The 25,954-nt window shown below is 36.8% G+C and overlaps 3 protein-coding genes across 4 annotated transcripts in view; 1 reads left to right on the forward strand and 2 right to left on the reverse strand.

Moving 5' to 3' along the window:
• Positions 1-8,091, reverse strand: part of LOC106139235 (phosphatidylinositol 4-phosphate 3-kinase C2 domain-containing subunit alpha) — a 28,787-nt gene extending 20,696 nt beyond the window's left edge. Inside the window, exons 1-9 of one of the 2 annotated variants that reach the window (XM_013340634.2) lie at positions 7,946-8,091; positions 7,667-7,799; positions 4,490-4,613; positions 3,935-4,060; positions 2,803-3,370; positions 2,554-2,635; positions 965-1,155; positions 639-729; positions 266-406 (exon numbers count right to left, since the gene is read on the reverse strand). In XM_013340634.2, coding sequence (XP_013196088.2) covers positions 266-406; positions 639-729; positions 965-1,155; positions 2,554-2,635; positions 2,803-3,370; positions 3,935-4,060; positions 4,490-4,613; positions 7,667-7,778 — 1,435 coding nt within the window. In that variant the 5' untranslated portion in view covers positions 7,779-7,799; positions 7,946-8,091. Of the gene's footprint in view, positions 1-265; positions 407-638; positions 730-964; positions 1,156-2,490; positions 2,636-2,802; positions 3,371-3,934; positions 4,061-4,489; positions 4,614-7,666; positions 7,800-7,945 lie in introns of both variants that reach the window. The other variant, XM_013340633.2, reaches the window with a different exon arrangement.
• Positions 8,092-9,903: 1,812 nt separating this feature from the next.
• On the reverse strand, positions 9,904-11,403 carry LOC106139219 (uncharacterized). Its single transcript, XM_013340615.2, has 3 exons — positions 11,276-11,403; positions 10,541-10,676; positions 9,904-10,335 (listed from the first exon to the last, which is right to left on the reverse strand). The coding sequence occupies exons 1-3, from the start codon at positions 11,401-11,403 to the stop codon at positions 9,904-9,906; spliced, it is 696 nt and encodes a 231-aa protein (XP_013196069.1).
• A 1,466-nt stretch (positions 11,404-12,869) lies between these two features.
• Positions 12,870-25,317, forward strand: LOC106139227 (uncharacterized). Its single transcript, XM_060944804.1, has 17 exons — positions 12,870-13,114; positions 15,231-15,381; positions 15,964-16,069; positions 18,626-18,684; positions 19,606-19,817; positions 20,058-20,156; positions 20,414-20,518; positions 20,595-20,673; positions 21,128-21,345; positions 21,598-21,832; positions 22,180-22,281; positions 22,826-22,966; positions 23,142-23,477; positions 23,604-23,717; positions 23,884-24,024; positions 24,614-24,816; positions 25,137-25,317. Exons 1-17 carry the CDS (start codon positions 12,870-12,872, stop codon positions 25,273-25,275), a joined length of 2,685 nt encoding a protein of 894 aa, XP_060800787.1. The 3' UTR covers positions 25,276-25,317.
• Positions 25,318-25,954: the final 637 nt, after the last annotated feature.

Raw genomic sequence — 25,954 nt, forward strand, 5'->3', positions numbered from 1 at the left:
CTAGTATTGACGAAAACACATTCTGCCAGCTGCTTCTCTTCATGTGCAGAATGTCAAAGTCAATGAAGGGAAAGGCTTACAAAGTTAGGATCTTTCTTTTATGCGATGGGCAACGGTCACTATTTGAATCCCAATTCCATCATTAAACCATACAGTTGAACATGGCCTTTCAGTCTTTTCGAGATTGGTAGCTCTGTCGTGACCGTAAGGAATAAAGACATATAATATATGCATGCCAAAAAATTGCTATAAAAAGCATGTTTACCATCAGACGTGAAGGTAATGGGTTCGTCGGAGTGTGTGTGGTGGACTAGTATCTTAATGCTAGTATTAGGCGGGTATTTCCCGCCAGAGCGCGCTGCGATCACGTGGCCAGGGTTAGTGGCCTCAGTGTGGACAAACTTTTCTGTAACAACAAGTATATCTATGCAATTCCGTCATATAAGATCTACATTTACATATATTTATGTTAATGACACGTTCTCTTAAGTTAATTACTTTAATGAAATCCAAATCAATCCAATGACATTCATTTACATGCCAACGCCGGTGATCGTAATAATGTACAGATGCTTAACAAAAAAGAACCGGCGCTGACGCCAGGAAGGAGACATAATCAAATCAAAAATTATACTCACTCCGTATGTCAAGCACCATTTTCAGAAATGCATTATGCTCGTTGTCGTATAGTCTAGTTCTACATTTTGTTATACAGTCGTACAGTTTATTCTGAAATAGACAAATGGTGATTAATATAAAATTGTGTACACAATAGCAGTTAAAGTATTTATAGAATGTGGTACCCAGTACTATAGAAAAGATGTCATAGTGAAGCACTTCCCAATTCAACAGGGTCACGGAGGGCAAACGTAAGTCGCCGCCTATAGGATGATGTGACCACGGATCATTGTAACATGATTCGAAACGTCCGAGATAAAAAAAAGGTACTTTAACCCCAACTTACCGTGGTAGGCCTTTTAGGAACAGCTGGCATCGTAGGTATCGTCTTGGGCGGTGGCGACGGAAGCATCGTCTTCTCTTTCTTACTAATAGTAGCGTACACAGACTCCCTCATCTCTGTCTCGCCGTACAAGAAGTCCAAAGGATCGTACTCCTCGTAAACACTGCCTGAGCATTCGCTGGTCCCTGCATATTCTAAACAATAGGAATAGAAAAGACACTATAGATGTATAAAAAAGGTGAAAATATTTTTTATGTCTATTTCTCTTCATCGGCTAAACCAATTATGATGAGAAATTCATACATTGCCTTCGTAATACAAATATTAATAGCCATTACAGTGCAAAACTTACATTTGTCTAAAAATAACTTGTTGTCTATAATTAAATTTATTGAATAATGAATATTTGATCAAATTTACGTCCACATAATGTAAGTAGGAACATTATAAATACTAAGTCTCGTCTTTATTCCCAATTTTCCAACGAGGTAGCCTCTTTGACTTTTCAGTTACAACTAAATAAAACTTATCGAAAAATACCAATCCATTCACAAAACGATTAATTCACACAATAAGAAAAAAAAAACGTTAATAATTAAACACGAAAACACAACCCATAAACTAATAGTATTTATGTAGTAACAATATATTTAACTAATGGCCCATGATGTGATTACTGACAAACAGTGATAATATCAAAACCAACAATCAAATTTTCAACCAACAATCAAAATGAAACCAACTACAACAGACTAAAACATTTAAAGTTACTAAAGAATGACCCTTAGTCAAAATCAAAACAACAAGCAATTAAAAAAATCGATGAATGAAGGTGGATTGTGAGGGAATATATTTTTTATAAAATTTAAAAACAATTAGGAAATCCTTTCTCTTTGGCAAAAAAAAAAAAACATCTAAAATCTAATCTCAGAAATCATACGAAGGCTAAAAAATGTTTTTTTTTATATTCCACTCACTTTCGGCTCATATTCATTGCCAGATTTTTGTTCAAAAGTTTCATAAGCTGATCATTAGGGATTCTCATTAGAAACTTAAAACATCAAAAGGCATTTTTTCTTCATCGCTTCTCGTTTGCAATGTGCCTTTATTCTCTCTATCTTTCATAGTAGCATATATTTGATAGCATAATCAACTTTTTTTATAGGTGTGAAAAGATTATAAAGTCATGTATGTGATACTTGACTTGAAAAGATTTAAGAAAACATATTTATTTATTTTAAATAACAATTAATTTGGAACTTCGTAGTTTCAATCATCATTTAATTTAAACCAATCCGGCAATGAAAATGCACCAGTTCACATTATCACAACCACAGAGGGTGCATATGAAAGGCTCATACAAACAATTGTGACAAAATATTGGTATAAATAAATTACGCCTTAGTGTTACCAAATTTTCAGTTTTAGCAAAAAAAAATATAGATTTCGTCCGTGTTTAATTTGTCATTTCTCTTCGAAACGTATATGCACCCTCTATAGTCACCCAGGAAATGAGACAAGCCACTCACCAGCGTTGTTTTGCTCAGTTAGTAGAGGGTCAAACGCTTCAAGCACACTGACTCTTACACTACCTGCGCCGTTCGTGTTCTTGCCAAAGTCTATCAGGTTCATTGATTTTGGCAGGTTGGCTAATGTGTCTGCGCCTTCGTTCGCCTGAAAATAACATTTATATTAAAAATGGATGTTAAAATGATATAATTATAATAAAAGAAAATTGAATTTCTACAATGACAAATTTTTTGACTGGTGCAAAGACTGCCAAACTTAAATTAGCTTTTGCAACATAAACTTTAAAAAACTTTTGTGATGTCACTACTTACTTCCGCCGATTTCCACGAAGAATTACTCTCGACGCTGTCCCTCGACGGTTCATTCTTAACGACCATTGGTATATTAACCGGAGGGTTATTCCCTACCGATTGAGTATTACTCGGCATCGGTGGGTACGTATGGTTCTGATCAGGCAACTGTGGGTAGAGATTCGGCCTGGTCGGTCTCGTGATCATGTTCGTGGTACTGTAGTTGTATGTGGGGGTCTGTGCTGGTGGGGGGTATCCTACGTACGGGGCAGGAGTCGCCATTCGCGTTTGACTGTATGGACTGTAACCTTGAGCGTACATTGCTGGGTTTGTTGGAGGGTACGGAGACGGCGGCTCTTGTTGAACGACCATGGTTGGGGGGTAATACGAATAGTTCGGCATGGGAGACGGCATTGGCGTCGGCATGCCGAACGGAGTAGTGGGGTATGGCGCCATAGAGTAAGGCGGATAGTTGTACCCATATTGGTATGGGGGGTAACCCGGCCTTTGATTGTAGTTCTGATTGTTCATAATGGCGGGAGATTGGTCTGGCGAGTTTAATGTAAGCTCTTCAGTTTGTTGACCTAATCTGGAACAAATAAAACAAAGACAATTAAATATCTGTGTATATAGGTATGTTATGGTCGATTGATATTTTATTGCAATGTCATGTCATTGAAAATTATAACATTTGTATATTTTGTCATTCAATCTATTATCACAGCATTGTGTTTTTATCAAAAAACCTTATCTTTTTTATCACTGAAGAATTATTTATGCTGAATATTTTAGAATTTTCGTAAGAACAATAAGTCTATATGAACGTGTTACAACATTGGCTACATAATATATACATATATTTTCCGGCACACATAGTAAAACAATTACTTCATTCATAAATTATCATATTCCGCCCTTTTTATGATTTGTAAAAAAAGGACAGTTTGCTAGAGAACGGGCCAAAAACCTATTTTTACGACGCAGTCAATTACTAAACACGTTGACGCTCAGTTTAATAATGGCTGAAGTAGCTTCGGGTTTATAACTACCTACTGGGTCGATTTTGATAAAATTTGATAGATATAAGACTCCCTGGCGAAACAAAGGTCACTTTTATCTTAAAGGAAAACCAAGTAAATGCAACAATACTTACTTGCCAATCTGCTCGATATATTCCTTTAAGGACGCGTGCGCATCCTTCGGCGCTGTTTTACTCGTCGGACTGGAGAACGAGATCAAATCACTGCTCTCGTTACGAGTTGGGCTTGCACCAGTAGACCTGAACATATACAACAATACATTCGTCACGTCTTTATTCTTTACGCGGTGAACAGAGCCGACAGTCTCGAAATGACTCAGAGGCCACGTTCAGCTGCATAGCTTAGCAATAATAATTTAGATGCGTCCGCGAAAATTTTGATTTCTATTGTCAATTAAATTCTTAAAAAAACTGTCCCAACAGGAAATATTTCTTCAAGTAATTTAAATCCTATCACAATCAATTCTCAGGAATAAATCCATCACAAACCGCTCAGGCCTAGGTAAAATTTTGCTAAAAACATACATACAACTAGTACTCAAACCAAAGTAATAAACATTGCGTAAAACCACTGAACTATTGCAAGCTCGCTTTTTGTTCTAAAATCCTGTTACAACAATTACATAAAATCATCCATCGAGAGTCTTGTAAATTTTTGATGATTTTCACCTAGGGTTCTCTGTAGTGGAAGTCCTTCCTCGCGGGGGCTTCCTCGGCGGGGGCGGGAGCGCGGGCGGCGGTCCGTCGCTCTCGTCGCGTCTCCGCACACTGCCACCGGAGCCCCGCCCATTATCTGCGGTTATTGATACGATTAGCTGATTATCTTTGATAGGTGTGATAATATTGATAAGCGTTTCACAAACTAGGTGGTACCCGCGAATTAGTCCAGACCAGCCACAAAAATTAATTAATATATATATATATATATATATATAATATATATATAATTAATATATATATAATATATAAAGACTCAATGGTTATATATATATATATAAATATAATCATTGTGAGTCAGTAATTAATTTAAGCATCAACTTCAACTTAAATTTTACTACTGAACATACAGACAGACATACAATGTACTGTACTATTGCATGTTTTATCATATTTTATTTTATTGTATATTGTGTTATCATAAATATATATATATGAAGACTCTTTGGTGGTATTGAAAACCCCCAAAACCCCCCTTCTGGCAGACATTCTTCTGTCTTAAAATATGTGAATTTCCTGTGAATCATCTGTAGATGTTGTAGGTGGCGAATGAAGGATTATTATTTTAACAAATATATATTATTCAATTTATTTTCCAACATCAAAACTCTTCATTTATATTAGATCATTGTTGGGGGCTCTTTTGATAACATATGTATGTCACTTTTTAAAGTCAAAAACAAAATAATTAGTTGTGTAAGATATTCTTGAGTGAATTTTCTATAAACAAAAATTTGTTATCACTACACTATTTATTCTTATCATATTTGTTTGTTTAATGAGCTCAAATAAGAAAAAAGCATGGCAACGAGGAATGAAGGCAGTTTATTAGAACACAATTACACAGATTTATCAGTGTAACATCACAAAATTATTACTCTGTAAACCAAACACAATGTTAAAAAGTTTAGAAAAGGCAAAGTTACAACATTAAACATTCTGTGCCCACAGTTTGTGATATAACAACACCAATATTACAATTTCGTGTAATCAGTGCTCTATTTCATGAGCTCAGGGTAACAACCTCACTTCCTGCCTGTACATCAATATAAACAATTTGTTAAATTGATGCATCTTAATTTCTGTTGGGACTCCTTCAATTGGCTTTATTGCACTGATAAAAAGTTTATGTTGTCACATATGCAGTTCTGCACCAAATATTTACTCACTTAATATAAGCATTAGGTATATGAAATATGGATTGGACTGCCTATGACTGGTTATTTGTAATGAACTAACCTTAAATTTTTATACTATAACTAGCTGTGCCCGCGACTTCGTCCGCGTGGAATAGTTATTTTGGGCATCATATTTATTTTTGCAAACATCCTCCTCGGCTTTATCAATTATAGCTGCTAATTGTTATGCGACTTGGCGACGACTTGGCCCACATCATTACCCGCGACGGAACGGAGACCGTATAGTGAGATGAGAGGCCTTTGCCCAGTAGTGGGATCTTACAGGCTGATACTTTACTTTAAAATAGTAATAAGGGCAATCGAAAGATGCGGGGTGAGGGGGCGGGGGGCGGGGGCGGGGCGGTCAGGCGGTCACGCGTATTAGAAAGAACGCTGGTTCGCCGTATTAAATGTTTCGCTGCAAATTGCTTATAACGACTATATCTCAAAACCTATTCGTCTGATTTATATACTGTAAATGGCAATTTTAGTCTACATGAAAAGCCGAAAGTAATAAACATATTTATTTGGATAACGATTAATACTGAATTAAAGAAAATTGGTTTCAAAATAACTTATGTTTATAATGAAAAAATAATCTTAAAAAATGAACATAAAAGTGGTTATTGTAAGTAGACCTTAAGAGATAGATATATGCTCTCGCGGACTTTTTTGTGGCAAAAAATGAGTACTTCACATCTTTAGTACATTGTTTTACTATATCTTTGTTGGTTTGCGCAGCGTTCGCGTGGAAAGCTCGCAGATGGCCGACTCATTCAACTTTCACCGTCATTGTTGATGTTTCCCGTAGGAAATCCGGGATAAAATGTAGCCTATAGCCTTCCTCGATAAATAGACTATCTAACAGTGAAAGAATTATTTAAATCGGTTCAGTAGTTTCTGAGATTAGCGCGTTTAAACAAACAAACAAACAAACAAAACAAACTCTTCAGCTTTATAATATTAGTATAGATACACATATGGAAATATAAAACTTGAAAGGAAGATGACTTCTTATTCTTATATTAAAGGGGTAATCCTTGTCAGTGGAGTTCAGTGGAGTAGTAAAATTCTCTATCAAATGGCAACCAAAAGGTAGTCAAGCATGACTTTTAACATGCTTTCCGAAGCATGTAATTAACTTTCTTTTTGGGCAGGCAAGTGATTCAAACCTGTAAGCCTACTTTAGTATCATAAATTTGGAAGCAAGCCTTATTGATGCTGATAATGTTTTACATTGAAGATAGCCATTTTTGGATTTTGGGGAATAGACTACCTTTTATTTTAATTTAAAAGGTTTTTACTGGTATGATTGAATTAAAAATGCTGCCCAAACATTCACTGAAATATTTAAAAAAGTAAATCACTAACTATAAAAAAGTAAGGAATATGTACAGGCTCCAAACTCAGGAGAGGTTAAAACATTGTCTTAAGGGCTACTCTTTGTTTTAGTTCAGGTTAAAAAAGGTTAATTCCTAACCTACCAAATCAGAGCTAAACAATCAAAGAGGTATTAAGTCATCCTTGTTAACAATTTTCATTACAGTCATTAAATCATAAAGGAAATAAACAGACTGGAGGTTCTAATATAATCTCTCACTCACAACGATGTTCATGCAAACAATTTAACACTCTGCAAAAGTTATTATGGCATATCCAGTAGATGAGAATAAAACCAATTTGTCTCTTGTGGTTACCATGGTCCGCAACAGATAGACAAGAGCAAATTTTATTACATTTAAAAAATAAATTCTTAAACAGAATGAATTGGTAACTCATCATTAAAAAAAATACGCCGAAAGTAAATAAGTCAGTAACAAACAGAAATTTTAAAAGGCTAAGGCTACTGGATGACAAACACATGAAATGGTACATAATCTCAAAGTATTTTCGACTTTGTTGTGTAAAGATCGTCATTAATCTCTCTACAAACAAGACGACGTCAGATTACCTGCGCTTGATAGCTGTTTCTGCCTGCGAAACTGTTCCAAAGCTAGGCTTTCCAAACTGAGAGCTTGCGCCTTCTCCAAATCTGCCTGGTATTGCAAATCGTAGTCTGACATTATCGGATACTTCTCAACACGCTACAACAGTTACAAATGAACGTGGGAATTAAAACAATAAACGCACTATTTTATAACGCACATAACACTAAACAAAAACTCTGGCATTTCAACAAGGTACACCGGGAAATAAATGCATACACTACATTCTTGAGGCGAAATCTTACCAATGAAAACTTCCGATAACGTTAACCCTACTTATAATATTTTCACATTTTACGATTCTCTGTAAACCTGAGAGAGCTTCAACATTATTTATGAATTTACTTTACTGTACTGGGTCAGATTCATTCAGATCCAGACAGACATTATTCTAAATAACACCACTAATTTAAAAAGTGATTCGAATCGTCATATCAATTTGACACTCAATGAGATCGCACTATTTTACATTGGAATGACAAGGATACAAGATACTCGCCTCACTTTCTGCGGGTATTTTTTAATACGTAGCATTTTATTGGTGACGTTTACCTTTAGTGATTGCCATTTAACTTCAACAAAAATGTCGATAAACGTATAAAGAAAATTGGTTTAGCGTTTTGCATAAAAAGTTTTTGATAAGATTATAAAAACCTATTTATGACTATTGATAAATGAAAATGGGACGGCCGGTGAAAGATAATCGTGGCGCTCTTAAACACGGGAACAAGCTTTGTTCCCTTGTCATGTGTTTTAAAGTTTGATGTCGTGCGATTGTAATATCGTTTTTGTGTGTATTTGACAATTGTTTACGGTGTTTTATACTAGGCTAGTAAAATAATTTAAAGATGAACTAAAAGAAATGAGGAGCTTCCATGCGAGAAAACACATACATACATGTTGTCACGTCTATATCCCTTGTGGGGTAAACAGAGTCAACATTCTAGAAAAGACTTATAGGCCACGTTCAGCTAGCGAGGAAACACGGCAGATTTAATAGTAAGGTTAGACCATTCCAGACCCATAAAGTAGTTTGAAATGCAACTTTAATTTTTACACGCGTTTACTTCATAGAAAATGTATTTTATTCGGGGCTTTGAATATATGTACGGATCTATTTATTATTGTATGTACATGTTGATATTCCAAAAAGATAAGAATATGGTTATAAGAGTATTTACGTGCTTGGTATAAATTAATGTTCTTATTTATGCCAAAAACAACATACTTGTGAATCTGTTACATTTTTCATAGAAATTTAGAGTAATTTTTTACGCCATGACCCAGAATACTTTGCCAGTTTAAATTTTGACTAATAATGGTTTTGAGCCATAGTCTAATAATTTTATATCTTTGGGTAAGTCATGGTACACCACTCAAAACTGCACGACGTGCTATTTCGCTATAAATTAAAGAAACAATATTGCTACTATATAAAATCAGCTTTGTTTTGGGTATTAGTATACACTAGTGCCACTTAATTTGAAAGTTGCCGACCAGAATGTATATGTAGATGAAAAACAATATTTCAATCGATATATCTTGTTAACACTTAGTGTCACATCACTAGCATGTTTTATTTTTTATTTTCATCCCTATCATACGCATAGACACACATTTCTAGTGCCAAATTCATGTTAACCGACTGTGATGAAACTAGAAAGAAGGATTGTTTGGTATGAGTATTATTTCCCACTAGACAATTCCAAGTAATTACATATGTAAGTTGTATGAAGTACAGAAAAATTTATGTGAGTTTTATTTACCGTTTACGTAGTATGTTATTCAAAGATATGGGTTATATCTAAGGTACCTACTAACGATCTAGCGTAAATGAATTATGTTCTTTATTACAGAACACCTGATTTCTAGACTATTTTTAATTTTCTATGTATAAAAGTGAAAAGTCAAATATTTGAACTACATAATGAACTTAACTCAGGTGTCTTGAAAACAGAATTTTTATGAGTACCTCAATTATTTAAAGCACAGAAACGCTGTATAAGGTCTACTTTATGTTTTTTATTCTGTTGAGTTACTAAGTAGATGAGGTATAATTTTCTTTAAAAGTGCTATGACTTATTTAACTACTTATGTACTTTAATCTGATGAAGAGAAAAAATACCTACCTAGACTCGCCGTTCACGTAACCAAAGCTACATTAAATGACCAAAAAAACATTTGTATATGAGGCAAAGGATATTTAATCTATGATATCAATTTTCAATGGAGATACGTTATCTTTAGACGATTTCTTTTTCTTTGGGTTGCTTTTCTTTTTGACCACTTTTCGGGTGGGTGTGCTGTTTTCTGAAGGCTTGCCTGAAGACACAAGCTTCAAGGGTTTCAAGGTAGATGATGGGACAGTTGATCCCAATGTAGCCCGTATGTATGTCTTCTTCATAACAACTGGACGTCGATGTTTAATGGGAGAAGAATTCCTGGAGGTTTTTTTATTGGCATTCAAATCAAAGTTATCCTTTCCATCGGAAACTATTGTTCTAGGGTGTGTTACTTCTTTGGCTGGCGAGAATAAGCTCTTCGTTTTTTTTATTTTCTTCCTGGCTTTCAATTTACGCTTCTTTGGGTGTGCTTCTGGCTTGTGTGGAGGTGCTACATGACCTTCTGCAGTAATCTAGTCATGGAAATAGAATAAAGAGGTTAATATAAAAAAGACGCAAAAAACGCTTTAAGCCACTCTCCGAAGTCTGTATGTAGTCAAATAATAGCGTTTTGTCTTCAACGTTTATTAAACCTCATCTACATGACAAATTGTATACAAAATAATAAGTACGAGTTATCATGTGCTACAAGTACCTATTAGGTAGATACCAACGCACCTGTTCATAGAATATATCGTCGGCATCTTGCTTATCACAAAAATCCAGAATCTTCTTACAAACCGCGCGCAAATTCTTGATCCTTTGCTTTTTCTTCTTGCCAGCTGATCTATCAACTTCCGTTAGTCGAAGGGTTCTGAAATATTAAAGTTTTACTTTTTCCTGTAATATTCATATATTGCTAATCGGTAAATTCATTCCTGAAGTAATTTGCAGAAGATAGTAGTACTTAGTAGTATTTAGATTATTAGAATGGAATAAAAGAAGGTAGGTAAGTAACATAATAAGTAATAATTCGAGCACTAATAATTTATTTACTTACGGCAAAGTAATGCCTAGGTAAATAATTAGTAGAATGGGCCAAGATAATGTAAAAGGAACAAAAAGCTAAACACAACACGAAACCTCAGTGGTTTCGACACTACGTCAATGAAGCTGCCATCTAGATATGGGAACATACATACAAACTTATGTTCACGTCTATATCCCTTGCGGGGTAGATAGAGCCAACAGTCTTGAAAAGACTGAATGGCCACGTTCAGCTATTTGGCTATTAGGTTGCTAGCCCATCGCCTAAAAAAGAATCCCAAGTTTGTAAGCCTATCCCTTAGTCGCCTTTTACGACATCCATGATGAAGTGGTCCTATTCTTTTTTGTAATGGTTCCGGGAACCACACTGATATGGGTATTATGAAAATTTTGCTAGATAAAAATTTTAAATTGTAAGCAAATTACTTAATGACTTTCGGCTTGTTCAAAATGTCACCATCCTTCTCGTCCATGTGCATGGCTGTGTCCCAGATGTCCTTGAAGAGCTGTCGACGCTCCACGTAGCTCTCCTCCACGGTCATCAACTGCTCCATAATGATTTATTGTCTATCCATCACACTATGACTCATACGATCTGCGCCCAATTTTCTTTCGGATTGACGCTAAACGATTTTTACGGACTTGAACGTAACATTTTTTTGCGTTTTTATAATTTTATGCAGATTTATAAATGTATTTACTGAAAATTTGGATTAGTTGACATGTAGGCATATTTAGCTGTCAGCTTTCTTTGTGCTAAAGAAGACGAAAGAGGATATATTTACAAAATATTCAAACTTCATTCATTAAATAGTTATGATCCTATATGACTTGATATAAGTAGTATTGACTCTTGGCCTTTGTTGTTTTGTTCTGAGTACATGACCCAAAACGATTGGCTTTATTAGAATTCATTTTAAAGTTGAAAGTTAGGTAAGGTAAGTTAGGTACATACATAATGAGCACCCAAAAGATTTTATTTTAATACATACCTACTTATATTCGTGCCGTGCCGTGTAGCTCCCGGCACCAATACAAAAAAGAATAGGACCACACCATCTCTTTCCCATGGATGTCGTAAAACTCAACTAAGGGATAGGCTTACAACATATGTATGTATGTATGTGTATCCACAGATTTAAAAGCAAAACTTGCTTCTAATTTATAATAGGTAATCTTACTTAGATCATTTAATCTAATTAAGGCATTTAAGCTTAATTACTTACTTCAACGTATCCGCTACCTATTTTATTCTATGGAAAAATATATGGCATTGGTATGGTAAAATGTAACAATAAATCAGAAATTTTAAGTAGGTAATATATTTTCTTTACCTTGTCGAGGTTTTGCAATTTTGGCAGTAACTTTCACAAACTATCGAATACCAATTCTATAATTTCCAAGGCTGTTCCGTTTCATGTTAAAAACTTATCACGATTTTATTAGGACAGCGTGGAAACAAAATGGGTCAATGTGAAATCTCTGTTTTATCTGAGTGTATCTCCAGCCGCTATGTTAAGGAACCCGGGGTCCGCTTTGTTAGGAATAGAATGGATTTATTTTCAAAATTGGATACAAGGTATCACTTATTGACGTCACATCACTTAAATCTAATTATAACTACCTACTACCGCTTCCAAATCGCATATGTAGAAGAAGCGGCGGAACAAATTACACTGCGGCATTTTTCACGACCTTTTTTTATAAACAACGCAACTCCGAATGATCCTTAATTACTTCTTGGCAGAGTAGTAAAAACTATTCTAATTATTTATAATATCTCATCAGGATTAGTCGATGTAGGACACAGAATGATTAACATATTTATAACACCTTGCTTTTTCGATAGCGACTCAAACAAGCTCTCAGTATAAACGCAACAGTTGGCAAAAAGCTTTAACTTTTGCTTCGCCGGCAGCAATCATTCAGTAGGCGGGCTGCCTTCAACGTTAAAGCATTTATCCGCCCTTGATTCTCGACATGTGACGAATCTGTTAGCGAAAAGGCTCACATATTCGTGATGCCCAAAAAGCATGATCCGAATAAATCATCGGATAAATCGGTCGGTGTAAACGAGTTTAATGATAGGGATTTGTTTTACGTGTATCCTAAATTATTTTCCGATCTTCTTCGTCAAGAAGATGCTGCGAGGATACCAGGGGATACCAGTGAGGCTGAGAAGTTGGTTCTGCCGAGTGATAAGGAATGGAAATTATCGCAGTACTTTCTGCTCGTCGATTTGCAGAAAACTTTGGAAACGGAGACGTAAGTTTGCAATAAAATAGTTACCTTTTAAAATAAATTCTAAACTGAAAGACGATGATAGTGAATATAAAATTGAAAAACAAAACCTTAATTTTATTACTGTTTTCAAGTGCAACCGGTAGAGCTACCTTCGATTTAATTCTTCTTAAAAAAACTCGTGTGACTTTATTTAATTCGCTCTGATACATATATTTATACATAGATACATACATACATATGGTCACGTCTATATCCCTTATGGGGTAGACAGAGCCGACAGTCTTGAAAAGACTGATCGGCCACGTTCAGCTATTTGGCTTAATGATAGAATTGAGATCTAAATAGTGACAGGTTGCTAGCCCATCGCCTAAAAATATAGATAATCGAGAATAATTATCAAATTGCCTACATTGTGTGTTGCTATGGTCCGACACTCACGAAACATGTGTGGGTGAAAGGGGGCGGCCTTGACCTGACACTCCGTTATCAGTTTTACAACATAAAAAAATATATTTTCTGGTGGTTTCTGGCGGAGTAAAAGAAAGACCAATTGATCCTGTGAATGTCGTAAGAGGCGACTAAACTATAAAAGTACTACTAATGCCAGAAAATTCTTAATCAGGCACAATCCTCGGGAAAATATTTTCCTAATAAAAAAATTTGGTTTCGAAAGTGGCCGAAGGAAAGACTTCAAGGTTTTGAGCTAGACAACTTGCAATGTGTCAGAAAGGCACTATTATAAAAGAAAAAGTGAATAAAATTTAACTTCGTGCATACATACATATAATCATGTTCATATCCCTTGTAGGGAAGACAGAGTCAACATTTTTGAAAAGACTAAAAGGCCCCGTTCAGCTGTATGGCTCAGTGATGAGATGAGATTTAAATACTGCCTGCTTGCTAGCCCATCGCCTACTAAAAGAATCTTAAGTTTATAGGTCTTTCCTTAGTCGCCTTTTACCACATCCATGGTAAAGATACGAAGTGTTTCTATTCTAAAGTGCAAAAAACACTACCACACCAAACGGCCCTTCACTTTACCTTATGCAACTGTATCTAAATCAGATACCTTATAGAATTTACTTAAAATTGATTAACAGATTAGAACAGAACAGCTTTATTTTCTTTATTTCATAACTTGAGATATAGCTGTTAATAAGGTTTTGTCAGAAAATTTCAATTCTAAACACTGGTTATTTTAATTTTTTTCATATTATTTATTACATTTCAAACAAAATATTTCCCTTGTCAATTTTGATCAAACATTTGCAATGACTTAATTAGTACTTATTTTACAAAAACCGAACAAAACATCTATTTATCAATAATTTTCTAGCGTTTCTTATAAATTTTAGATCTTAGTTCATACTTAGTATTAGTATAAATGAATAAAGGTTTTGAATACTCAAATTTTGACACTGGTGAAATTTTTTCCTAAGAAGCCTTGTTGAACTCGGAACTATGATGATTATTTCGTTTATTTAAACCAAATCTGTGTGTGATTCGATACAATGGCATTTAAGATACAGATACCATGATTGTTCCCGATACCAACCATGAAGATTTGACGTAAGTACCTATTGTTATCAATCTATACAATAAAAATATCCCTCTAGACTCTTGCATTACTGAGTGGAGTGGCTAACAAATAAACAACCAAATCGAATCCGAACTTTTATAGATAAGAGCTAAATTCTGTTATATTGATCGAAAAGTGAAGCTAGTTCAGTGAGTAGGCAGTTAGGTATTTTCTGGAATTCCCACAGGAACAAAAATATTTTTACTACACATAAAGTTGATAAAAAGTTCCCGCAAATTGCGTATCGTGGAAACTACTAGTCGAACAGTAGATGAGCATAATTTTTCATAGCCTCGACTAGTCGGTCTGGTAGATAAAGAAGGCGTAAAAATCTCATTTACTCGTATTTACTAGTATTTATAGAACTTAAGTTAGAACCACACATTTCTTTCCCATGATTATCGTAAAAAGCGAATAATGGAATAAGCATATATCTATCAGCTAAACCGCCTGTACTTTGCAAATGGGTATACGCGGCTCTCGTTTCTCAGAACTCCGCTTGTCAAACGCGCGTTTCGCACATTAAATAATAAATAACTGAAAGTGCTTTAACTTTAGGGAGGAAAATGGTGAAAATCCATCGTTACCAATGGAGGAGCCGTCGGAGGAGTGGGCCCCCTGGAACCTCGTGGTGTCCATCAAGAACCCCAACGCGCCGCCTCCTGTGGCCGTGAAGACCACTCCGGGACCCGCCTGGGATATTGGGCAGGTAGAAAACCTTACAATACTTTTTGGAATAGTTTATGATTATTTCTATTATTAACACAAAATCACAATTCATGTTATAAATGATAAAGTAGCTTTGATTGTTACCTCTTCCCAGTTAAACAACTCAATCTATCTCCATGAAAATTTTCATACATATAGTATCGAGTACGGAAAAGAACATAGGGTAGATACTTTTCATGCGAGCCAAGGTGTGGACAAAAGCAATTTTAGAAAATATTTGTAGAAAAATGTAATTTTTGTTTTTGACATGTTACTAGCCAATTTAAACTGCAGGCTTAAACTATCTTGTTACAAAATTTCATTAAAATTCAGCTGTCGTTTGGTGCTAAATATATATCTAAATTGCGAATATTTCACAAAGCGTAGTATAAACTTTGCACCCTTACTACGAACACGCTACGCTGACGCTGCTACGAACTTATTCGTAGCGTTCGTAGCCGAGTATGTCGTAGACGCATCGTAGCGGCATCGTAGACTCCAAGTCGTACGTAGTCTCAGCAAAGATGACTTCGTTAATTTATGTAGCCTATCTTATCTTAAAATTTTTAAATTAATGTTTTAGGTCCTTAAAGCAGCTTACCTACTTAGCAAGTCAGAAAAAAAGGTTGATTTTGCAGACGAACAAGAGATGCGCTGCGTTTACTCACTTATTTACGACGTATTTCGATGTAAGTTATATCATTATTTCATATAGACTTACACATATCACATCATAGATACGTGGTAGACAAAGAACACAACATCAAGGCCACATTTGATTGAGATTGCGGTGCAAGGAAACATTCTTTCCCAATCCCAATCCCAAAACATTTTCCCTTTATTTTACTTTTACGTGTGTGCCGGAAATGGATGGCGGACTGTCGGGTTTGTTTCTAGGGAAGCGTAAAGAGAATATTTTCCACAGGAACAGTAAAAATAGATTTTTTACACGGGCACAGTCGAGCGCAACAGCTAGTCGCTCGGCAAGCGGTGGCATGATCAAAGCGACCTTCCGAGATAAACACTGTTACCGGTTGCAATAAACAGTTACATAAACGTTCGAAGCATTTCCTACTTCGTCGTCACTATTTATAGATATACTAGGTGCGATTATTGAAATGGATTTTCACTTAGAATGGGCGAAACATGAGACTAACTTTCAATATCGTAAAAAAATGTTAATTTCCCAACTGAGTTCAAGTAACAAGTAAAATAAAAAGCACTGAACACATACAAAATTATCCAGTGATCCAGTCTCATATAAGAAAACATTTCAATCCAAATCTTTATTTATTCTTATGACCATTATATTCATATAAGGAAGGAAATGAATATTACCATCAAGTAGATAGCCCATAAAAATGCACGGAAATGCGTCGAAAAACTGCGTCTTCACATGAACGAAACTAACTTTTGTGACGTCTACTCACGCCACTCTTTACATAAATAGAATACAAAACTATTTTATGTAAGAAAGGTAATAATTGAGCGTCGGAGATCGAGCGGTTTAGTCTTCAACTTAAAAAAGCAGAAATAGGATCGTACCGCGGTTTTTTACAAGTTTAATTCCAAACTGATGTTCTTATGGTGAGGTTTTACAGGAGTGAAGAGACCTACACTACACAATCTGCACATTCAGACAACTGGATATGTAATCATGATATAATTGTTAGGTACCTTTGTACCTAACCAATATCAGATCCTGTATTAAGATAATAAGGTTAAGGGAGGATGACAAAAAAACTCTGACTGGGTTGAAGAGAGAGAAGAGGGCGAAACCGATACTATGTGATTCCACAAATTTATACTCACATCAGATTCCAAATTGGAAAGTGAACTCCATCTCATTAGTCGTTCCCAACTAAACGCTAATTCCCAATATAACATTATTTCACACATCCTTCAATGAAATTTTCTTCTATACCATTTATATTTTACCCCCAAGCCGTGTAAATTATAGCGTGCCAAGCCACCACCTAGTTACGACTACGGTTATAGCTGCTATTTACTTAACTTGGACGTGATTGCGACGCGCGATAAGCACTAAGTTTGACTGCCTATCACACTAGCTTGGAAGCTCGCAGTGTCAACTTAATGTACCAAATTCATATAACCTAAAACTTTGTTTATTTGTTAATAACCTTTCAAAGTTATAACAATAAACGGATTTTCAGGAAACTTAGTACAAATAGATCGAAGGAAAAATATACAGGGATCATGAAAATGGAATACACATCTTCCGAGAAATTTCCTGAACAAACATTTTCGGCATCTCATGTCGCGTAGTTTCGGCTGTTCGTTGTCTATCTGTCAGTCAATCAAGCACAACGCAAAATATTTCTATCGATTCAAAGTAATTTCTGCCCTGTGGTTCCCCGGCACCAATAGAAATAAGATTAGGACCACTTCTCTAAAATGTCGTAAAAAGCGACTGAGGGAGAGGCTAATAAACTTGGATTTTTCTTTTATTTGATGGTCTAGCAACTTGTTATAAATTCATATATAATTATGGGGTAGACAGAGTCAACAGTCTTGAAAATATTGAAAGGTCACGTTCAGCTGTTTGGCTTAATGATAGAATTGCGTTAATTTATTATAAGTGAAGGGGAACAATTAGAGCATTCAAATATATGAATATTACAGCTGAACGTGGCCTTCAATATTTTCAAGAATGTTGGCTCTGTCTACGCCACAAGGGATATAGACGTGACTGTATGTATGTGAGTATGTAAGTAATTTTTGAATCCCTGTTCATGCAGTAAATTATACTCATTTTTATACTATAATATTTTGTATGAAAAGAGTACCTTCATCCATTTGGATACATTTGTATGGTATGCTAATAAATTTCCATAAAAAAACCCTCAGGGTCGGGACATGTGGCAGGCTGGTATCGACATGTAAATATCGTAAAGTAATAGCTATCTTTTTATTGTTCCACCAAAGTACGTCTTCCACCAAATAACGTACATCGTATAGGATATAAAATTATTTTATTGGTTAGGTACACATCATTACATATCTTAACCGCGGCCATATAAAGACCCTTAAATAAATAAAAAATCATTGTTAGTTTATACTATGGTCCATATGATATAAATACTTAATGCACTTTTCGAAGCTATGCTATACTTTGGTGGATTCGTACTTAACTGAGCAATCCTCCGCCAAGTTTATTTTTCGGTCACGCGACTTTTTGTGAAACTAAGTACTTGCACTTACTATTCAAAAATATAAATTTTCAGATAAGACGATATTGGAACAGGCCATTGAAGACGTCGAGTTCTTCACAGACTACCCAGAGGTAATTCTATCACAAGTCATTTTAATAATTATGTTATCAAAAAACATCGTTTTTTCTCTTCAGGTATAACCAATTTATTTAGCTTCGAGTCGAGAGATAGCAAGCATAATACATTTGTAGTTTTTTTGCATAAACAGCGAATAATTATAATATATATAAATTTAATAAAACTTCCAAATAATACTGAGTGAATTCAATTTGTCGTTGATTAATTATCTACTGAGACTTCGTACCTTTTCTGCTAAATAGACCTTTGTAAAAGCAATTTCCTTTATTAATCCTTAACGCTACGCACAATGGCCGATTTTTCATCAATTACAAGAAAATAAAAGACATAAAATAAACCTATTCTCTACCCGCCCACAATGCTTCCTGTTTCATTGCCATTGCGTTCTTGAACTTGAAAATAAATGTGACGGTTTTGACTTTCACATTTATTGTTATCAGTCTCGTATTTTCCCATCGTTGCCGTATAATGAGTTTCAGTTAGGGTAGGTTCGACAAGTTGTTGCAATAAAAATACAGACCCATCTAATTCGCATTATGTGATGTCGTGACGCAACCCATTTCTTTTCAGTTGAGGACGCTCACGAAAATGAGTTTTATATTTATGGGTGCTATTTTGGTAAAGGAAAAGAATCGAAATTGGTGGGTTTCGGTGGTTTAGGGCCTTGTAAAGTGGGCTCGATTAATATTAACAACAGCGACCGCGTTGACTCGCGCGCTTCGAGTAACGGTGGTTGCTAGTCAAATCAATTAGGCGAAGTAGGTTTTGGTGATAAGATATTTGTATAAACTATCTATTTACATACTTATAACTAATATCCATAAATCAATTTAAATGAAAAAATCTTTGATCCCAACGTATCTACCACTAAATTCAAATATATTTTCTTCTCAACTACAACTACTTTCCTACAGCTCAATCCCTACCGCCATGCCGTGTGGTTATTTCTCATGGAGTTGGCCCGACGGCGGTGGGGGGCGCGCCCGCGCAGCGAAGTGGAGAGGGCTACAGAACTCCTGAATAAAGCCGGTCAACCCTTCAAGAACATAGAGAGTACAGTTTGGGAGCAGAGGGTACATTTTGCGGCAGCAATCGCGAGGATACGAATAAAGAAGAAGGCGTTCACGTGCGTTTCTCGTACTCTTTAATTAAATTTATGGGTGGTTAAAATTAGAAGTTTTTAACCCAGGGTCTACAGTGCAGTATCATTCGATCCCTTTTAACAAAAAAGTAATGGGAGTCCGGACTCTCTTTTTCTTTTATACAACACGACATTCATGGAAAAGAGATGGAGTGGTCCTTTTCTTTTTATTTTGGTGCCGGAAACTTTTTTTGGTGCCTAGTTAATTTTTTTAAATAATTTCAGGTTATCAGATCTGCTGCCGCCACATTTGCGCGAAGAACGGGTATCGGGATGTGTCAATAAAGACTCCGTTACCGGATGGGTCAACACTTTCAAAGCCAAGTAAGCCAAGTTGAACCCCTATATTCCTGTATGGTTTTTTGTGTTTATACCCATGGATGGGTATTTCTAGGAATTGTTCCTCTAAAAGTGCCTACTTAATCATAACTTCATCAGTAAGCGTCAGTATGGCCTTATTAAATGTGCGTGTCAATAGATAAACGTTTCAGTTTATCGACTTAAAAACAAATTCCCAACAATGTTGGGAGCAGTCAAGCGTCTGCTTGGGTCTACTTTTTCAAACTTTAATTATATTGCAGAAAAGTGGCAAAGCTCGTGGAGAAGCTTCACCAGCTGGGGTATTCCTACAGCAGCTCGCGACAACTTTGCGCCGGCGAGTACAGATTCGATCGCGTGTGCCCAAGGTGAAGGTTCTGTGAGCTATTCATCACGATATACGACAATGTTTTGTAAATACTCATTGCTGTTTACTCTCCACAGGTTCATAACAATGCGACCACCAGAGAACACGAGCGTTGGACAGCTGGATCTAGTCAAGAATGGCATTATTGTACTTCAGGTTGGTGAAATGGATTCATCCATTGCACCTTCTCTATTATATAGATAAGAATTTGTGCTAGGCGCGACCCGCGAAAGATGAAATCAATGTTTACCGAAAGAATAACTCTTTATCTACCTGGTTTAGTATTTTGGAGATGTTGCCACAGTTTTGTAGCGGAAACGATGATTTTGACCCGACCACAACTCCAGGCCTGTTTTGCCTCAGGAACCGCAGATTCGACCGACGATTTTGATTCGGGATGTTGTATTTTACGAATATGCTCCAAACCGTGAAATCTTTGCTTGCGCGATTCAGTATACGCGCTGTGATTTGCAGGTAGCGTGCGACGTTTGGAGATGTCACCACAGTACAAAGACATTATTATTTGTTTATGCTAAATTACTCTAATATTTCTTTGTAACTACATGCATACCAATTTCCGTTCTGGAATACAGCTTATTCATCTCTGCAGGAGCGAGAATTCTGCGAAGGAGCGTCCACACTTTGTCGTGCATTGCGTGCGAATTGTCTCACAGGCGTGGTGGCCCAGAGTCACGCTTCGTCACCGCGATCATCTGCCTACTTGGCAGCTCAGCTGAGAGAGTTAGCGGCAGTCCTGAAGGCGCAGACACCCGCAGCACCCGCCACGCCGCAACTGGGGAAGCTGGTCGTGTTTGGAGCGGGGGATAAGTATGTACTTATGTTTAATTTACGACATTCATATTGCATAGGTGGTTGTGTGCAATAAAGAAAGTCGGTGACAAACAACAGAGCCGCTCATGAATGTTTGTAGATAAAACAAAACCGTATGCATCTACAACTACAGTGTTAGTGCTTTTTATTATTGTGAAGTTAAGATCAAAATTAGCATTATAACAGACGTCCTTGAACATTGCGCTTAAATTATCATGTTCTAATAGAAGAAATTGATGATTTCTTCAGAGTGGAAAGCTACGTGTGTGCACTTAGAGAACTTGGCATCGACGCATCAGAACTGCCACAGTCTGAAGCTCCAGTGTGCGTGCTGAGCGAACCGGTACACTGCGACACTCCCGCCGTCCACAGCGCCCTGGACGGGGTGGTAGCTGTGCTGGCCACACCACCCAACTCGTACTCGGCGGTCACTGACCCTATCGACTTGGTCTGCGGACGAGGAGGCGACTTGGCCATGCTCGAGGTGAGAAATTATCTATTAATAAATAATAAATTATTTATTATTTATTTATTTATAACACTGTAGTGATTTCACCTAATGGATAGGGCTTAAGTAATCCTGGAACCGAAAGTGAAAAAATTTGCCTTGCGGTTGGTACACTAACTAGTTTGATTTAGATAAATTTTAATTATCCTCCCAAGACAAGTTAATGATGGGCTCGCAGTGAAAGTTATGCCAAATCTTTACACAACAAGCTATATATAGGATTGAGACTTTAAAGCCAGGAGATTAATTTTACAGCCGGGAATACGATATGATGAAATAAAGAACACAGTATAAACCATAATCGGGTTATTTAAATATTTTAGTCTCTCACTGAATCGGAAGTTAATGCAGAAGGAAAAGCTCGCGTGGCGACGATTCTCGAAGAACAGAAGAAAACCTTAAAAGCTCTCATGTCGAAGCCGCAGGTAATACATATTTTTAAATCTATTACATTACAAAATATGTAAACGGCAGAAATAAAGGACTTAATGGAAAATTATCAATTGATTTTTTATAAGTAAAAAGGTTTTTGAGAAAATCTATGTAGGTATTTTCATATATTTCTTATATGAATTATGCCTAACCCTCCGGGAAAGACCGGAGGGGTAGGCAGAGACTACATCTTTCCACTTGCGACGATCCCTGCATACTTTTTTCGCTTGATCCACATTCATTTTACTCTCTTCATGAAAACTCGTCAGTTTGATTTAGCAAATATAAAAAGGGAGTGTGAATGGGATTGGAGAGACACGACTTGGTCAAATTGGAGACGTTCTGGCAAAAGGTCAGGTCAAGAGTACCCGAAACCAACTTATATTTCTACTATTGTTTAATAAAATTTTTAACTTGATACTGTTGCAAAAAAATATTCGAATTTTTGTCAGCGGAGTATGAGCGTGGATGGTGTAGCTGAAAACTTTATTTATAGGATGACCAAAGAAGTGCTTCGTGTTAATAACCTCTTTACAGATTCAGCTGATTTTGTACGAGACCCATTCAGCTTTAGAGGCAGAAAACGAGGCGCAGGTGACACGAGCCGTGGCTGAGGCCAACCGCCTTGCCAGGGAGCGTCACGCCTTACTGAAAAAGAAGCACAGGGAACGACCAACTGTGAGTTTGTCTAAGATAGTTAAAGCTTAATGAAACTTCGCCGTGAAATGATTTGAATATATATAGGTATATATAAAACGTGCGGTTTTAAAATGATCTGAGATTAAAAACGCAAAAAATCTATTATATGTCAGTATAATAGATTTTTTGCGGTACCGTCTTTTCAAATTTTCAGAGCGCCAAGAAAGATTTGGACAACGTGGACTCACTTACCACCATAGACAGTTCGGGGTCACTGTCTGAAATCAACAAGGATGAAACAACAGATGGAATTTCCATTGTTAATGGCTCACCAACTAAGACTAGACCTGGTTCAGCGTCCACCACATATACTAATAGAAGCAGGCCACCTAGTGCTGAAACCGCGCTGAAGAAATATGCCAATAGTCCTGAAGTGACGTCAAGACCTGGAACGAACAAGGCGAGGCCTATTCCGCAAATGCCGGGAGTTCCAGAAAATAATGAAACCGACTTCCTTAGAGATCCTGACAAAGATAGTTCTGACGTTAATGTAAGTATTGATAGTAATGAACTTTTAATTCTTAAATATCTCAAAAAGAATTGATCTTTTATCGGTTTTTGAATGTCAACATGTACTACACGTGTCGAGAACTGTACTATATTTGTGTGTTTTCAGGTGCCAGGTTGTGATTTGTTTGAAGTGAAAAATTTGCCAAATCTCGGGAACGGGTTGGACATCAATTACATTTTAGATAGAGACGGTTGCTACCTCGGTCTAATCCAGCGCAAGGTGAGCAATAAGCATTGTCCGTTTACGTATGAAATTCTTCACTTTTTTTGGTATTTGTTATACGTACCTCAAAACCATTTAGTTTCTTTCCAAGTACAACATCAGCCAGTCGGTGTCCTCTTTTTATATATTAAGAAGATACGTTACAACGGTAGGATGACCGCAGGAGATAACCCGGCTGGACGCCAAGTTCATGATCCGAGTGGCGGAGGAGCGCGGCCTGTTCGGCGCGGGCGCGGCGGCGGCGGCGCCCGCGCGGCGCGTGCGGGCCCCCGCGCCCGCGCGCCGCCGCGGCAGGAAGGTCGAGGTGCGCGCGCGCCCGCTGAGCGGGGACGCCACATCGCCTGTGTATCGCCGCTTGGTTCGTACTCTTGATCTTTGGAGTTCGTCTTGATGAGAAAAAGGATTCCATGACATGTCGCGCGTGCCGATAAATCTAATATTACTTGTACTGTGATTTTCCAGAATGCGGCAACGACTTGACCAATAGCGGCAATCGATTATACTTATTTTTCCAGCAAGATAGGTCTTTTTTGTTTGTCTAAGGTCCATATATCAAAACGAACTTTCGAAGCTCAATAGAACACGCACACACGCTTTCCGTAGAATAATTTATATATATAGTTCTTTCGATCAAAATGAAAAATAACAGCACTGTCACTGCACTACTATTTATAGCAATACATGACGCATTGTCTACCATTTATTATAAAATAGATTATAAGATTAATTCCTGATTGCACTATTGTAATTTTTTTATTTCTAATAATTACCTAGAAGTCAAATTATTTTTGGAATCAAGATATTAACCTATTGCCAGCACCTTATTTAACCTTTCACCTCTTTTTTTATCTCTCCCAAAACTAAAGTTTAAATTGAAATATTTGATAACTCAGATCGAGCGTCTAGCAGCGCCGACGTACGCCTCACTCTGTCGCTCCAATCGCCGCGGCAGCGCCCCGGCTTGCCTCACGCACGACGATCTCACGCACGACCACCAAGAGAAACCGCAGGACACCGTGTGTTCCAAACACATTCGACGACAAGCAGCCGCCGCCGCCATCACCGCCGCCGCTTGCACTTGCGACGCGAGGCATCGGTAAGATTATATTGTTAGTTGCTTAAAACAAACACGTCCATGCTATACCAAACAATCACATAAAATGGGAGCATAAAAAGAAACCCCAAGAATGTGTCTTGTTTCTTCCATTCTCACCTCTCTGGAGAGGAGCCGCAGGTATGCCTGTGGCCACGATCCTAAACAGAGTAAGGTTTAAACACGAAGCGATTCTGGTCTGACCTCCGAAAACCATGCAGAGGAACTATACCTATACTTCATCATGGTTACCTTCCGGAATCAGTCTACAAACCTAATCGAGCACAGCCAATTGCCTGGATAACACCGTATCGTTTCCCCAGCCACTCCCCGCGCACGCCCCGCCGCGCCTCCCTCGAGACCGCCGCGCCGCCCGCGCCGCCGTGCCGCCGCCCCTTCCCGCTCGTGGTCCACGACCTTAGGCTCAAAACCATTATACAGACGCATAAGATCAGCGTTTAACATTTAGCGGCCGGTTCTCAGTTATTTCTTTAGGTACAGATCGACTTTTTGTATGTTGATGTGGTTATATTTCATTTATTATAGTAATTTTTCCGACGGTATGGAAAAGATATTAAACTTATTAATTTTCGATTAAATATGATCATGTTAGTAGACAACTTATCAGAGATGTACTGTAGTAGTGGCTTTTTAGAATTTTTTAACTATCACAATAATGTGAACAGAGACAAAAACATTTTAAAACTGGAAATTCGAAAATAGTAGATAAATGAATGCCGACAACGTAGAAGAATCGATCTGTAGTTAAATCGTATCGTAAAATAATCTGTATTTTTTCAAGTTCTTTTATACAAATTCAAATGTAACAAATTTAAAGCGTAACATCAACACTATACTAACGTCAAACGTTAAAGTGGTGCTACAAAAAAATTGTACAAAGATTAGAAAATAGCAAAACTAATAAGCGACTGTTTGCAATCGGTGAAGTTCCTATGAGATGTTTTGGTGTTACTGCTTTGATATATTTTAATACTATGTTTAGTTCTCAATAAATTACATAAAACAAAAAATGTGTTCAGTTCATTATTTTGCGTAGAAGTTGCAGAGATATTGTCAGTTTCTTAAGTCATTAATGAAAACGTCAACATTTTGGGATACTACATTCTAAAAATTTTTTAAA

This window comes from Amyelois transitella, chromosome 6 (assembly GCF_032362555.1).
Source record: "Amyelois transitella isolate CPQ chromosome 6, ilAmyTran1.1, whole genome shotgun sequence".
NCBI classification, from domain to species: Eukaryota; Metazoa; Arthropoda; class Insecta; order Lepidoptera; family Pyralidae; genus Amyelois; species Amyelois transitella.